We start from the raw sequence: 16726 nt of genomic DNA, 5'->3' as shown, positions 1-16726 counted from the left end.
TCTGTTTCTGCATGTCTTAACAGCAGAAAGGGCAAACTATCCATTCAAATATGGACCAGTGGAGCACAAAGGGTTGGTATGGGCCTGTGTGTGGCACAGTCCCTTCTACACCAGTTGCCTTCTATGCTGATGGACAGAAGTGGAGCTCCTACCAGTGTTCATAATGGGTGCAAGATCAACCATGGGTGCTGCGTACCTGTGGGTCCCTTCACTTGACTAGACGTGGTCGTGTTTTTGCTACCTTTCCTCTAGCAAGGGAACTATCCTGCTAGTCCTTATCCAAACCACACCAAGTTTCACAAGAGCATGTAGGACAAATTTAGTTAGCCAAAATATGTGGATGGCACAGATTCAAGTATTCCCTGTCAAGCCAGTCAGCAATGCAGTGATTATGGGGGCCTCACTCTATACCTCTCTGCCTCAGGCACATGGTTTGTTTGGAATGTGGCTGGTTACAGAGATTGTCTAGTGAAGATGGGGATTGGAAAATTGCTCATCCACTTTCTCGGAAATAATTCCTCTCCCATTGTTCCAGCCTTGGTAACTGTCTGCTTGCAGAGATCAAGGGAAGGACCTGTGCTGGTGGAAGAGCATTTTTAATGAGAGCAATTTCCGAGTGGATAAACCTCCAGGCACTCACACCCTTCTCCGGAAAAAGGAGGAGAGATGAGAGCCATTCCATCCCCAACACAGACATCCTTCAGATGGGCCAGCGTTACTCACGGGAGGTCGAAAGATTGCTTGGCTTGGCATGGAGAGCGCATCTCCCCATTGTTAGGATTTTACGAGTGGAAAAGGAACAAACAGTAGTCTCAGGCCTTTGCTGGTCCGTGCAGGCTTCCTGCCAGGCAGGAATAACCCGGGGTGCGGCATGAGAGGAGCCCACACCCCGCCAAAACAATCGCCTGACTTCCCCAAACAGGACCAATCCACTCCGGGTGCAGACGTCATCACGGAGCGACCACACAGAGACTGCTAAATCTGTCTGTCGCCACAAGGACCAAGCCAAGGCTTTTTTGCCATTTCCTGCTTTGGATTCATTTATTATCCTTATCAGGCACCAGACAAAAATGTCACACGGGCTCTGATCTCTTTATGGAAACACAGGAAAAGCCACATTAATGATGAAGCCGGGGAGAATTCTTTAGTGATTAAGTTACCAGAAATCATAAGCACGCACCGCAGATAAAGAAAATAAGCCCTGTGGCAGGGCGCTGACCTGGTCCCCCTCTCTACAGAGGCTGTGTGCTGATGAAGGGTGGAGGAGAGCATGCTGAGCAGATTCGAGCCTCCCTGTGCACACTTAGGGCAATGGCTGCCAATGGTAGTCTTCTCCCTCCCAGGACACTTCACTACTGTCTCTGCTCCTCTCCACTGTGCTAGAATAATGCAACACTTTCTCAGCATGGTGGCAGCAGGCACATTTCAGCAGTGACAGGCAGTATTTCAGTTCGGCACAATCCGTGATTAAGATGTGAGACCATCCCCAACGCTGGACTCTGCCTCAACAGCAACTGCAGGTATAAGCTACGGCCATCCGCAGCCTTCTTTGGGAGACAGAGTGGATAGGCACACTCAGCGGTGCTATTCCAGGTCAGGTCTTTCCAGGAGAATGGGTTTTGTGAGTCGCTGGAGCAAGGCACATGCTCCTGCCACCAGTCATTTCTGAATGACGCTCTGATTCACAGAGGGCTGTTAGAAAGTCCAGCACTACCTGGGAAATACTCACCAATGTCAACTCTTCCAATATCCACAAAAAGCCGCAGCACCACAGATCCCAGCAAATATCCAAAAGCAGGGCCAAACACTGCGATGGAGAAGAGGATGGCTAAAAGGAGGGGAAAGAACCAGCGTAAGTAAGCCATTACTGAGGGAACAATAGCTTCACTGCAGAGATGGCATTTGTCTTCCTATGTAAAGCAGGGAAGACATCACAACATGTAGAAGACAGAAATCATCTTTTATTGAGTGACAGATGATGAACAGCTCCCTGCTGTTCATATACTGAATGTGTTGTTTATCCAACAGTGTTAGACATTAGACAGGTACCTGCCTTTTAAAAAAAGCTTCTCTGCTCTACTGGGATCAAAGCTTTGCTGACATGCTCAAAGTTTGCAGCTATGCTTTCAGTATCAGTGGTTCACCATGACAACATGATACACAGAGAAGAGCAGGAAGGTGAACTCCTGGGCTTCTGCAAGTGATGGAGGCCTTCGCCTCCCACAGAAGGCAAAGGAAACAAAGTGGTCGCAGTCCTTAAAGCTGAGTGAAAGTATTCGGTCAAAGCTTTGGGGGAGGAGGGGAAAGATGCTAATCTGGGGACAGCAAAAATTTAATAAATTAGCCTCAGTTCTCCAGAATTTTCAAAAATTTCCATTTTTGAAATGAATTTTCAAAATTTTGAAAAGAATTGAAAATTCTTTCGCTTGAAAATTGGGGAAAAAATTGAAAGGAATTTTCAAAAATTTCCATTTTCAAAAAACATATGCAAGAACTAACACTGAAGGTCAAAGTGTTTCCTTTGTACTTCTTTGGAATGAAATGATTCAAGTTTCCTACCTGGAAGACGCTCTTTACATGACCCTTTTAAAATGTTCAGAAGGAAAAGGTTTGCTCAAGTTGCAATGACCATTTCTGTGTTGGGCTGTTGCTGAGCAGAGAGTTCTGCTCACCCCCATCCAAGTCGCTCCCCCTCCTCCCCCAAGTTGAATCGCTTGCTCTGCAAGCACAGCCCAGCACCTGCAAATTCCAGAAAATCTCTGAACTCATGAAAATTAAAGCCTTGGGCTTCCCCCCAGCAAACTGTACAATCCCACCCCTATTCACCAGAATGGTCATGTAGCATCTTAGCTTTAAGCAAGTAGCCAAGTCCAGCTGAAGCCAGTGAGACTCATATAATATGGATGCCTTTTGCTGGTCTGGGGCCTATGTGCATGTTAGATATGAAGACATCTGATCGCACTGCTATGCCTGAGCTATGTTCCTATTTTAAAAGCACTATTCCCAAATAGGCAAGGTAATGCTTTTGTTTCTAAAATAGAAAGTTAAGTACTTAAGAGCAGAGTTTTTATAAAAACAGTATTTAACTTCATACATGATTAAACAGTCGTGTTCCTTGTCATAAGAAAATACTGAGACCTAGAATATAACAAGATTCAAAAGGTAATGGTATTTACGTTGTATCGAGATAATCTAGACTTGCAGCAGCTATACCCTCCAGCAGGGACATTCCTGTGGCCCTAGAATTACCACCTGTATCTAAATAGCTTTTATGACAAAGAACAAACCAACCCCATTTTCCTTCATCTTCAGAATCTGCAGGTCTGAGAATCCAATGGGTGCTGAAAGGTCCTTGGATCGCTGATTCCTCGCCACAGAGGGAAGATAAGTTTGTTTTGATCAGGCAGTGTCTTGCGAACCAAGCCTCACACCCTTAGCTGCTTCCAAGGGAAGCAATGGTGGCCAGACTTTCAGAAGAGCTCCAGTTTTCCCTAGAAAGCACAGCTGCCAATCTTAGCCTCCGGTGAGCTCAGCATACAGGAGAGGGGTGCCACAAGTGCCAAACCCTTAATGAAAACATGACCTTGCTAATGGGTGCTGAGCAGATGAGATAAATGGGTTTCCTGCAGTTCTCTGCAATGAAACAACACCTACAAATGAGAACTCCTACTGTCCTTTCTCACTGCCAAGGGTTCTTCTAAGCCACTTCTTGAGAAAAAGGGAAAAAGGAAGAAAAACAAGTATTGGAAACAAGCAGTCTCCTGCCCTCATTTTGCCAGACAAAATTATTTGAGCTGAGAGAAGCAAAGCTTACCACACAGGAAACTTTCTCCAGAGATCTTACTTGCTTTGGCAGCCCTTTCCAGCAGGAGTCTGGAGCAAAATATGCCTGGGTGGGTCTGAAGACCCTGCCAAGCACTTCAGCACTTGTTCAAAGCCTGTCCTTGGGAGTCTAATCCCAAAGGCTTTCCCTTCTCCTTAAATGCTTACTTTATTTTGGAATATCCGGTTTTGACTCTTAAATCACTCTGATGCCTTTGGCTGCTTCAAAGATACTGTTCAGCACAAAGAGGAATCAGATTCTTAAATAGCTTACAAATTGAACGGGAAGATCATGTGGGGGCTCCAGGCCCAGCTGGGCTCTACCATTCACGAAAAGATTCGCGGTTTAACGTGTAAGCTAACACCTACTTCTATGGGATCAGAAATCCTCCTGAGTTTGGAACCTGTCTCTTGGAGGGACTGGTGGCTGATTCCATGGCAACAATGTCAACTTTGAAGCTTTGCTTCAAAACCTGCATTAATTGTACCGTGTGTGGCTCCTGTAGCCTGTCATGTCTCTGGCCAAAGCATAATAAATAGATGCTAAATAAGAGCAGGAGAAGGCCTCTGAGAAGATTCTCTTACTACTTTCCCTCGTGAATGGCACCATATTTTCACAGATACTAAAGCAAGGGAGAAATTCTAGCTCATTCATCTCTTCTGGACACGCACCTGGCCTGAACCAGCTACACCTATTCTCCTATTCAGTTATACTCCTATGTGGGCTTCCTAACGCCCATACCATAAATATAACCCTGCAGAGAACAAGGGGACTAACAAGGGGAGAGTCAGCCCAACATTTTAACGGGGAGAACCTCATCTGAGTTCCCACTGGATGCTCAGTGGGAAGACACACCATAAGGACTTGTCATACTGTGGTAGCAAACTTTTGTTAGAGCTGCCATTCTCGTTAGAGCTGTGATTGCTATGATTCTGCTGCTTCTTTGGGGACACAGGGCTGAGAAGGGCCTCACTGCACATTTGTCTGCTCAGAATCTCTAATCTTTTTCAAGTACTATGTTTAACAGGTCTCTGCCTCAAATACACAATGCCAGGAAATGTGGAAAACTTCAGAACCTGCAGTTTTAAGCAGTGTGTGGGTAAATCTGTCTAGTAGAGTTGGTTAAAAGTAATATTTTTTCCCTAAGGAAGTTAAGTCTTGCTGATGGACTGCAAAAACCAAAATGTCTAGGTACACTTGATTCTGCCTCAGAATCAAACCCGGATGAGATCAGAGAATCACAGAGTAACAGAACAGTTGAGGTTGGAAGGCACCTCTGCAGATCATCTGGTCCCACCCCTCTGCTCAAGCAGATCAGTTAGAGCAGGCTGCCCAGGGCCATGCCAGTCGGATTTTGAATATCTCCAAGGATGGAGACTCCACAACCTGTCTGGGCAACCTGTTCCAGCGTTCAGCCACCCTCACAGTAAAGAAGTGTTTCGTGTTCGAGTGGAGTTCTCTGTGTTTCGTTTTGTGCCCACTGTCTCCCACCCTGTCACTGTGCACCACTGGGAAGAGTCTGGCCCTATCATCTTCTTTACACCCTCCAATCAAAAATTATAAACATTGATAAAAGCAACCCTTTATCCTCCTCCTTCTCCAGGCTCTCAGGTTCTTCAGTCCTTTAGTTATCTTTGTGGCCCCTCGCTGCACTTGCTCTCGCATCAGGCTCCTTCATCTCCTGCCTTTCAGTTCTGTGGCCTGGGGCAGTGGTGGACCTTGGGAGAGATGTTATCCAAGCACCTTCTATATCCATTGCCCTCTCTGTTTTTGTCCAGACCGTATTTTGTCTTGGATCACAAGGTGTTAAAGGAAAATTGGAGCCTATGGCTGCCAAACTACACCTCCACTGAGTAATAACAAGGTTAAAACTGAGGTTTTCTGGTTCGTTTATCTGCTTATTTGCAGATTTGCTCATCTGTCAATTTACTGAAATAATCTGTGGGAAGCAGTCTCTTTTTGTGGAGAATGTTACTGTTGAGAAGTCTGTTGAAAAGTCTATATTTCTCTGCTAAATCCTAGTGGGCAAATTTTCACCAGCCCTAATCTTGCTCTGAAGCTCATTCCCCGCAGTGAATTGCTGCCCACACACCTACTCTTCTTGCCTGTCTCCTGGAGGGCAGCAGATTTGTCTCCAAATAAGCATCTCTCCATTTCAGCTCTAAGGGCTGGAGGACAGGGAATCTGCAATGAAATAACATAAAACAATTGCCCTGCTTCAGCAGCAGAGGGATATTTCTACTTACCAACATACAGAGGCGAATTGTTTGCTTCTGCAAAGTCATCTACATAGGATATCCCAAAGGGTTGTATGGGAACTGTCCCGATTCCAGCCAACAGTTGGGCGATGACCATCATTGCCCATATGCTGCTGGCCTCCTTCTGGGGATCCTGAGTGGTGTTTGGACACACAAACTTATTCTCTGCATAACAGAGTTCAGCTTGGATCTGGCTCTTGTTACCTGGAATGAAAAAAAAAAAGAACATTATAACCATTGGCATGTTTCCTGCCTTCTCCTTTCTGACCCTACCCCTGCATCACCTCTGCTCAGAGGGGATGCATGGTGAACTAGCTGAAAGAACTAGTTCAGGCTAACCCTAGTTCCCAACTCCCCTTCTGCAATGCTGCCTTTAACTTTGCTCCATTACTATGTGGCCTGACAACCACAGGTGGTGCACGACTGGCGGGAATGTCAGCATTGCTGCCAGTTTGTGGAAGCCCATCTCCTTCTGTTTCCATCAGCTCTGGGAGCAGATTTGCACTGTGAGCCAGAAGTTGCATTCTTGTCCCCCAAATCTGAAGGCTGTACTAAATGCCTTAATTTCTAGGCACCAGGAATCTCCCAGATTTCCTGAATAGTCACACATTATTGGAGTTCAGCTGAACTCGCTCATTTTAATCATTAGTTATCATCACCTTTCCATTCCTTTGCAGCATTATATTGAGGTCAGTGTAGCAAATGAACAGAGTATGATTTTTATCAAACTTTTCAGGCTAGACTGATTAGAGAAGAAGGAAGCAAAGTAATTTCTCCTGCGTGCTGTGACTGTGCAGGTGAAAGGTCTACCCGAAGTCCAACTCCAGCAAGTCACATTTCAGCTGTCAGCAGAGGATAAAAAGTTCTTCATAAAAGTTGAAGTAAAGCTGGGCTCAGCCAATTGACATAAGCTTTTGGATGAACTGTGTCAAAGTCAGTGGAAAAGCGTAAATATTGATGGATGTAAAAACCCATTCCTCATGCAAAATAAAGGCGTTACAGAGCAAACAGAGCGATCCTGGTCTTTTAATATTAGCTTTTTTTCATTCTGACTTTTTTTTATTTGTAATTGTTTCTACATTCCTATCACATCTTTCTAGTTAAAGAAATAACTTTGTGGATTTTCTACACTTCTGAGCAAATAGAAACAAAACAAAAACAAATATTTGTCAGGTGATTAAGGGTTTTCATTGGCATAATATGGCAGCACATTCCTAATAGTAGGTCACCACAAAAATCGTTATGTAAGTTTATCTGAAGCAGTGCTTGTCTGCAGAGGCTGGGGTTTTTTTTCAGAAAGAATGAGCCTCCTTTGCTAATAAAGGTTTTACTGTAATGAAAAGTGAGAGCCACAGAAGCCTCTCATGCCAAATTGCATGTTGTGGAATGAGGCCATTCTCAGTTTAACGAAGACAGTGATACGTTCAAAACCCAAGCCATGACTCGTTTTCTCTGTCAGCAATCTTTGTTCCCTCATGGTACCTGGGCAGAAACACGGAGGAATTCACCCTCAGATGCCAAGCTGCCAAGTCTCTGTTGCCCTCAGAGCTCAAGAGCAGCTCAGGTCCTTTTAAAGCAAGGACCATAATTCCTCACATCATCCTTGCAGTCAGGACATTAGGAGGTTTTCATCCTGTTCAAGGCATCTCACTGCAATACTAATGCATAATAACCAACTGTGCCAGCCCCTCATCCATCTGGTACACCCGCCACAGCAGTCACCTGCAAATGCCCTGCCAAGCAGGATGTGGACCTCACCGCTAGCCGGATGGTGACAGCAAAGGGCATTAATGGATTCGGGCCATTGTCAGCATTATGGCAGGGCCATCCACACCGTGTGCTTGGAGCCCGGTAGCTGAAGATACACGTTAACGGCTACTCTCCAAAGCATTCATGTGGGTGTCCTCAGGCTCCCTTGATTCCCGCTCCTTGGGGTGAGGAAAGAGAGTCCTGATACCATTTCATATCGCAAGTCATATCACTGGTGCAAACAACAGCATGACTCAAGGCAGTTTCATGAGGCACTGGCTTGCCTGGGGCTCAGACCAGTTTCCTGCATGACAGCATTAGTCATAGCAGCCACAAAGACAGGGTGAGGTGCATGCTTCAGCCCAAGCGTGCAAATCAGTCTATGCAAATGCCCAGGCTAACCACACAGTCCCGCCCAGAGAAAGAAGGCAGGCAGCTGTGCCAGCACCACACTGGGACCAGCATGGGGTGGCATATAGACACACATGTCTCCAGGCAGGGAAGCAGGATGATTCGTGTAGCTTTGACTTGTTTCCTTAATGATAAAGAGCAGCCCTTGTCACAAATCCTGACCAGTTCATAGCCTGACTAATGAATTTAAAGTCTCCTTCTCTTAAGCTTTTGGAAAACTTGGCATTCAATGTTTGATCCACTCCCCAAACTCAGAAAAAACAATCCGACATTTGGGTTTTGGTAGAAGGGAGGCAGCTGCAAGCCAGCAGAGAGCTGGTTTTCATATTTCTGAGTGAACTCCGGAATGCTTTCAGCCCCACACTGGGCCATCATTTATAAGTGTTTCATAGAGTCTGGGCTGCAGATCAGCTCTGATGGTGCCAACTTTCCCAGAGCAGACTTGAGGTGGGATAACAAAGCAAGAGGGCTTCCAATCCTTTGGTAAGAGCAGAGATCATCAGATACATATGAGCATCTTTCTCCTAGCTGTGCCTTGCTCCCTACCCAAGATTTGAATCCTGTTGTGCTAGATGATGTGTAGACAGACTAAGGAAGACTCCCACTGTGATAAACTCATGACCTAACTAGAGAAACTAGAGAAAGCAACTTTCTTAAGGCCACCCAGCAGCTCCATGGCAAAGCCGAGGCTCCCTTCCCCAGAGTGTTGAGCTAACATTCAATGCATGTGACCCAAAACTTTTTCAGGAGAATTAATCTTCTTACTAGAAGTGCAAGATTTTCTCTGGCTGGCACTGCTAAAACCTCTGCCATTCCTCTCTGTGGCACAGGCACAGAGAGAGAGGCTTGGCAAAGAGATGAAGTAACTTAAAAGCCTAAGTCCCATTTTCAAAAGTGGTAGGCCTTGAGGAGACTAAGGCTCATTGGCATCCCAAGGATTTAGGGGCTGAAGTCACCCAGGAAACCTGAAGTCATCCTTGCATATAATGTAGACACTTCTGAGTATTGCACTTTGCATGGAAATTGGAGCTGTCATCATGCACACCAGCCTGTTCCCAAAGCCTGCCTTGGTTAAATCAGTAGCCCTTCTTAGTATAGATCATATGACCTACTGGATACTGCAGGAGAGGCATCAGGGACAGACAGTCTAAATTCTGCTTTATCACCAACGTGTTGCTCAGCAGCAGGGAGACAACTTCATTTCTCATGTTTTAATTCCTCTGTGACTCAAATGAAGATAACAGTACTTTCCTATCCTTTGCAAAAAGGCTTTGATCTATAGGTGAAACACCAACTGCATTTGCATTCAGCTTGGGGCTCAGCAAGGCTGCAGGTCACTTGGGCACCTAGCTCCTGGGGGAGGAATTTGCAGTCTTTTCTCTGGCACCACCACAGCAGTCAGTCACATGAACTGAGACCATCAAGAGCAACAGCTGTTGTCACACAGCAAAACCAGGAGAAAGGAAAAGGGGTCCAAACCATAGCCAATGTGACAAGGCATACACACGCATCAACACTATACTTTCAGATCTGTCAGATGAATTGCTTTGGCCTGAGAGCACATGAAGACTGACACACAGCTATTAATTTCTCAAGCAGAAAAAAGGCCATCCAAACAGGACTGCTATGGCCAGGACTGTTCTGGTAGAAATCCAGCTCAGCATTCAGGTAGCACAAAGCCTCCATGGGCAAGGCACTGCAGAGCCTGCAGCCTGCAGTCTGCTGCAGGGGGACTGGAGGAAGGCAGAAAGCTTTGAGCCCCCAGGAAGCACACCATCGCCCCAGAGAAGCCAGAAGTGAAGTGACTTGTTCACAGTCACATGGGACATCAGTAGCAGAAAGAGCAGCTCCTGCATCCCAGGGCTTCTGTCCTAGTCTGCTGCCCCAGAGGCAACTCTGTGTTTCATGTTTCACATTCTCTCTTCAGCTGGCTTTTTGCATAGCTGAATGACATTTCATCATTAATAATGATGCTGTCAGCAACAGCAAGTCATGAAGTTTTGGAGCTGCAGTTGGGATACTTTTGATGCCATGGAAAGCAAATCTGCTTCTAGGATGCTCAGGAGCGGGTTGGAAGGACATGCATGGCCCGTGCAGAAAGCAGGAACATAGTATGCTTAGCTGTCCAAAGAGAGGAGGGCTTAGCCAGGAGAGAAATAGATTAAAAATAATGGGTTAAGCCAGTAACATGATTAACTTTCAAAGCAAACGTGTTATAACTATGTCATAATTTCCATGTTGGAAGATATGCTTCCCTCACTTAACATGGAGCCCTTTCACAAATATTCCTGAGGGTGGCATGTCCATGTGGGATGCTGTCTACCTCACATATTAGAGCTGAGGACATCAGCCCTATAGCAAGCTCCTTGTGCAGTTGTTGGAGGAAGAGGTGTCTTGACAGCCTCCAGAGAGATCCTGTCCTGCTTAACTTGAAAAACAGACTTAGGTGGAGAGATACTCCCTCTGGAGGCCTTCAGAAGCATCTGTGGGGAATTTAAGTACTTCACCATAGCAATTGAACTTGCCACTTAAAACTGTGGCTCAGATAACATGCCCAGAGAAGACAGAAGGGATCCCACATGTAACTGTTGCATCCAAAAGACGTTGCAAAACTATGTTGAAATTAGACTTAAAATAGAAAATACCTGCCTTAAATCTTTCCCTCCAAACACTGTGCTTGAATTCAGTGTATACTGAATACAACCATTCCCCTGTTTTCAGGGAGGCATGGGAAACTCAGCCCAATGCAACTGTGGCCAGATTTGTGATGGAGAAAGTGATGACAATAAGAAGACTCAGTGGCCATACAGTTCTGTGGAGTGTGAGGTGACGATAAGAGATGAGGTGGACATCCTTATTTGCATTTAAGGTTACCTTTTAGTTGAAAATCACTTCTTTCTCTGACACATGCAGGCAAGAAGGGCAGAGAGCAGTTGAAAAGTCAAAAGACAGATGGAAAATGGTATGATCCACCAAGAATGATCTGATGGATTGCTACATCCTGATATGCAGGAGCTGATCTGCCAGTGTATGTACTTCTTACTCCCAGTTTTGCTCTCATGAAGCTGTTGGTCCTCAAACAAGCAAATGTGCTCCCTCAAATGTCCTACGCATCCACCAGACTTGACAGGAAAACAACAAGGATCAGAGGAGCAGGACTTCTGACTGGGTCAGCTAAAAACTGGCAGAGCACAGCACTCAAAGTGCCTGTAGGGGATGATGCTCAGAGTGTACATCTTTATGCCAAGACCCAGGCATGACGCCTTTGATTGAAGCATCTAATCTGGTCCTTGATGGCTACCAGCATAACAAAAGGCCCTCTCAACTCGCCTTTTCTACTGTGTTACCCATGCAGCTGGGACTGAATCAGAGAAGGCACACCAGCTGTGTTGTGCGGCTGTGTGTTACAGACATCCCTTCCCTCCAGGCAGGAGTGGAGGCACTTACCCACACTCAGTGTGGTGTATTTGTAGGGGTCCGAGAGGAAGTGAGGAAGGGTCACCAGGAAAGCTCCAAGTGCGAGTAGCAGGCCCCCCACTCCTATCACCCGAGGGCGGTGGACTCGGCTGCCAAAGTAGCTGACAAAGATGATGAGGATGACGTTGCCAATCTGGAAAAAGCAGAGTGAAATGGGAAGAACATTAGAAGATGTCATGGAGGAAGTCAGGCCCTGTCCTAAAACTGCTCCCCCAGCTCTGTGTACAGCTGGGTGGAGAGCTGTTTTGGCCAGATGGTGCTTGGTCCCTGAAGAGCAAGAACAGGGCAGCCCTCAGCTACACCCTGCATATTCACAATGATTCAGTGCTTCCTTCTTATCGAAAGCTAGCGGGCCAACTCCTTGGGTCCCGTAACCTGTGTGCCTCCTTTCTTATCATGGACTGCTTCACACCTGCTGTTGATTTGGCTGGGGCTTTCTTCAGCAACAACACGCTCTCCACCCAGTAGGACGTGGCATAAAATAATGATTCCCCCAAATCCAGCAAAAACTTTTGCAGTGCATTGCCTTTGCTCCCATGGTTCTAGGCAGACATGAGCCCATCCACAAAATCCAGCTCACTGCAAATGTTTGTAACATTGGACATTTGGAACTGCAGATATGATCACAGTCCCGTTCCCCTCATCTGCTAAAAATATATGAAAATGTGCAGCTTATTCAACACAGTATATGAGCTGGAGCTCTTAGGCACAGGGACGAACACCATAAAATTACAATTACATGCATTTTGTCAGCTTGGGACACACTAAACATTATTTTAACTTTGGTATTTATGTCTAAGTATCCTTTTTATATATGTTTACATAAGCTCCCTTGCTTTGTCTCTTGTGGTTTTTGTTCTTGGAACTGATGCTGCAATAAATGAGAGAAGACTATCATCCTAGACAGGCAGGGGAGCTTACACAGCACTAGAAAGTGCAGAAGTGCAGAAAGATCTTTCTTAAATCAGAGAAATAAAGATGTATCTGTTATCTGAAAGTTGATAGTATTTAACAGCATGGCATATGTCATCTTCCAATCCTTTTCTCTTTATACTTTTGCAGTAACAGACTGCTCTATGTGAGCTTTATTTTGCTATTACTTCTCCAAACATAAAGTCTCTAAGTAAAAGTAATTTCTCTGGTGGCTAAGAACCACACAGGTTATTGATGTATCGCTGCTGTGAGTGGTAGGATACCCCGCAGGGCACAGCTATGCTAGTTTAGGACTACCAACAATAATCATCAATACTGGATCTCTTTCTTTCATTGTTTGGGCCTGATTAAAGTCAGTGGGAGATCTTTCATTGGTTTAAGTGGGCTTTGGATCAGTCCTTTTAACCTCAGACGAATGTGCTGATTGGGTAACACCTGGGCACCTACTTCTCAGAGGTCCCTGGAGGATTGCAGCCTAAGTGCCCAAACTCTTGGTGGAGTATCCCATGCAAAAAGACCAGCAGTATGCCAGGTGAGCTGAGACCAAGCGCTTCTCTCTCTCTGCCATCAAAAGATATTCTCTCCCAGCAGGCCCCTTCGTAGTTGGGTTGGAAGTGCTACCAGAACAGATACAATTCATGACAATATGAACAAGAAAATAATGTGCTTTTTTAACAAGAGATTTACTGAGTGCCTTAGGATTCATTTCAAGAGAACAAAAAAACCATCCTTGAAATTGAGCAACTACAACTTCCTCTCCCTGCGCACAAAGTTGGGGAAGGAAGGAGACAGGTCCTGTGCTGAAGACTAACAAACGTGGCACCAATCAGGCTACCAGCAGAAATGGGCTCTTAGGGAATATTAGAGTCCAGCTCTGTCCAGTGAGGTGCCTGGACTGACCTCAGAAACACATGTCCAGGCTTGCTGATGAGGCAAGACACCCTAACACCAGTACTCTGAAACTGAGGTCTCATAGGTCTAATATACTCCCAATGGCCATCCTCAGAAAAAAGACAAAGGCACCATTTAGTTTCTGAGAGGTTTTCAAATTTATCCGAGCAGTTCCAGAGCAATAAGTGATTAGAAAGTGACTATAAGAATTTCTTCAGTTCAGGCGCAATAAGCTTTGCCCTGCTGCAGGGCAGTGCCACACACACCTGTGTCCTTCCAGTCCTTTCCCAAAGCAACACAGGCACCATGCTTCAGAGCTGGGCTCTGCCCCCACCCCCGGTATGTTGAGATCATCAGTTCAGGGGGCAAAAGGTGCCTGGATATCTAGCCTCAAGCTGTTCTCCAAATCTGACCCCAGGAAGTCTGGATCTATCTATACCCTTGGCAAGACTGACACACCCAGTGAAAAAACTGCCACAGTGGTTGGGCTTGTACAAGTCTGGCCCCCAGTGTCTCAGCATCTTGACAGAGCAGGCAGCTAGCAGTTCTGCTGAAGACAAGGTATATGTTCTTGCAGCATATGCCTCAGGGGGTTGCATATCTCTTGAGACGTCCAGAACTGCTTAAGGAACTTGTCATAAAGCAGCCATTCATCAAGTATCAGGTTTAAATTGAAGCTCTTTTCACACAGAGTCAAAAGAAGCTGAGTTGCAACTTGAACACAGTTTATATTGAGGCCAGCCTAGCAAGAGGATGCCAGAGAAAGTTAGTCCTTCACCACAGGCCCATCAGAGCTGGGAACACTGGGGAGAGGGGTAGACATTGGAGAGGTCACTGGACACTGTCTCCTTTAGCAGTCATGAGAAAGCTTTGAATGACTCAGGCCAGGATCATTCCTACAGCTGAAACCTATCAAAATAGGGAGTTTTAATGGAAACCACCGATGGGGCTGTAGTCATGGGTGCGTTTTCTCTCCATTCTGGCCAACCCTCATGGCCTCCACACAAGCGTCTCACCCAATTACCTCGTGCAAGCTGGAGATGAAACCTGAAGAGAGACTTGAGAGCCCAAAGCGCTTCTCAATAGTGGTGAGGCTGCTCTTGAAGTTGGCACTGTACAGGAGCTGGGAGAGCTGGAGAAGGCCATGGCACACCACGAACACCTGCGGGCAAAATAGTGCCATCCCAGTTAGTACCTGATAGCTGCCCAGCTGATGTGTAACTGCTGGCAACCATGCCACATGTGAGTGATTTGAGAGTCATACATGGATACATGTCCATACATACATGGGCTCAAGTAGGCCAACACAGCTGCATCTCTGTTGTGTACCAAACCAAATAAAGAACTGGACGTGCCATGCCCTACTGCTGTCCAGCACCACCCTTCCCTTCTCTTTTCTTCCCTTCCCTTCCCTCCCATTTGTTCACTGCACTGCATGTGTCTGAGGGCATCAGTTATGAACGCAGGACACACATGTCTATGCTGTGCACATTCTTATATACTGCATGGTATTTATGCTGCTTCTCAAGCCCCAAATGCATATTTCATTGCATTTATTGGTTGCTGCAAGCAAACAAGTCAGCTCTTCTTTTCTGCTGGGAAGTTATTAATTTAGCTTTGCAAAATGAGCAATCTGACGTTTAGAAGCGAGGACAGGGAACTCTGTTTTTAGCTTTCCTCTGCTTTACTGTTACTAATATTCATTATTACTTGCACTGTGGCAGCACTTGGTGGAAGGAGGACCTGATGCGCAGGGAGCTGTACAATGATAAAGCTGCTGTACCACAGCAGAAATGGAGCTATTGCTGGTTCAGACTAGCTGAGACCCAGTATTTCCAGTTATCACTCAGTTGTAAAGTAAGTTAACAGTGCTTTCTCCAACAGGTTTTGCAAGACAAAGCTCATATTGGTAAAGGACTTTTAAAGCTCCAGCAGGAAAGGATGAAATATGTGCAATGTATTCTCACTACTGTAAGACCTTTGTGGTTTTCTAAAAACAGCATTGTTCTCTTGAGCCATCTAAATCACTGAGTCAAGCAAGAAACCAAACCAAATGAACACAGAACAGGCAAGGAGCAGAAGAGGGAGTACACAGAATATATGGGGCAGGGCATAAGCATGGTCAAAAGAGGCAGGGTGGCCAGAGAAAGGAAAGCGTTTTCAGCCGCGCATGGAAGAGACAGCTCAAAAGTGTCTTTTGATCTATATTTAGTCAGGACAGTTTTCCTTTATTTTCCTTGGAATGGAATGTGTCCACATGGTGCCAGAAGTATTTTAAAATCATTTAAAAGAGGAAAAAGGCCTTTTTATTTAAATTCACAGGAAATCAAATATTTGCTGAACACCGGAAGTATGTCCCACAAAGATAACGGCGGGAAGCCCCAGATGATAGATGGGGGATCAAAGGTACTGCAGTGCTGACAAATTCCTTATGTCCTTGGCTAGGAGAATAGCAATAATTGTTATTATTATTTATTTGAAATAACGGTAGCACCCAGAAGCCAAGGTCCGAAACAAGACTCCATTTTGTGAAGTCCAACGCAGAGAAAGAGTGAAACCATGAATCCGACGCAGAGGATGCAAATGCAACAGGTGGGTAATATGGACTTCTGGGGAGCACAGGAGGTCATGAAGGCCTGGGGATCTGCCTGGAATTGTTCCAGCAATTACAAGAGAATTTGAATGAGGGCAACATGACTGCTTTGTGGAGATTCTGGGAAGCTTCTCCTGTGAGGGAGAAGAGCATCAGGCAGAGCACAGAGCTGGGTATCTAAAAATATGAGAAACATATTTTAGGGGATAAAAGCTTAGGGCAGAGATGAAGGGGAAAAAACAAATGATGCCCTGGCAGTATGTGGCTAGGATATAAATAACCTGGACAGAAAAGCAGTAAAAGAAGATGAATGCAAAAAGATGGAAGAAGGGTCACAGGAACAAATTAAAATCATGAGTTCTCCATCCACATCTTGAGGGGATATAAGCACACTAACACATCAAGAATGCAGCTGGCACTGTGGTAGTTGGGCAGGAGAAAACAAAATCCCAAGCTAGCATTTTGCTATGACAAAAAGCTACAGAGCTACAACATGCAGTGTAACTTGGGAATCACTCCCAGAAAGGAGACAAAACAGAAATGAAATATTTGAAAATAAACTTCTGAAGCTGAATGAACTTTAAACTTTCC

General features: G+C 45.5%; 1 protein-coding gene across 2 annotated transcripts in view; it reads right to left on the bottom strand.

The window, feature by feature from the left end:
* Positions 1-16726, bottom strand: part of SLCO2A1 (solute carrier organic anion transporter family member 2A1) — a 74809-nt gene that overhangs the window by 12072 nt on the left and 46011 nt on the right. Inside the window, exons 3-6 of one of the 2 annotated variants that reach the window (XM_026110656.2) lie at positions 14567-14704; positions 11689-11851; positions 6070-6285; positions 1730-1828 (exon numbers count right to left, since the gene is read on the bottom strand). In XM_026110656.2, coding sequence (XP_025966441.2) covers positions 1730-1828; positions 6070-6285; positions 11689-11851; positions 14567-14704 — 616 coding nt within the window. The remainder of the gene's footprint in view (positions 1-1729; positions 1829-6069; positions 6286-11688; positions 11852-14566; positions 14705-16726) is intronic. The other variant, XM_026110657.2, reaches the window with a different exon arrangement.

The sequence above is a fragment of the Dromaius novaehollandiae genome, chromosome 9 (genome assembly GCF_036370855.1).
Source record: "Dromaius novaehollandiae isolate bDroNov1 chromosome 9, bDroNov1.hap1, whole genome shotgun sequence".
Classification (NCBI taxonomy): Eukaryota; Metazoa; Chordata; class Aves; order Casuariiformes; family Dromaiidae; genus Dromaius; species Dromaius novaehollandiae.
Note: the sequence above shows the minus strand (reverse complement) of the source record. Positions and strands in the feature narration are given on the sequence as shown.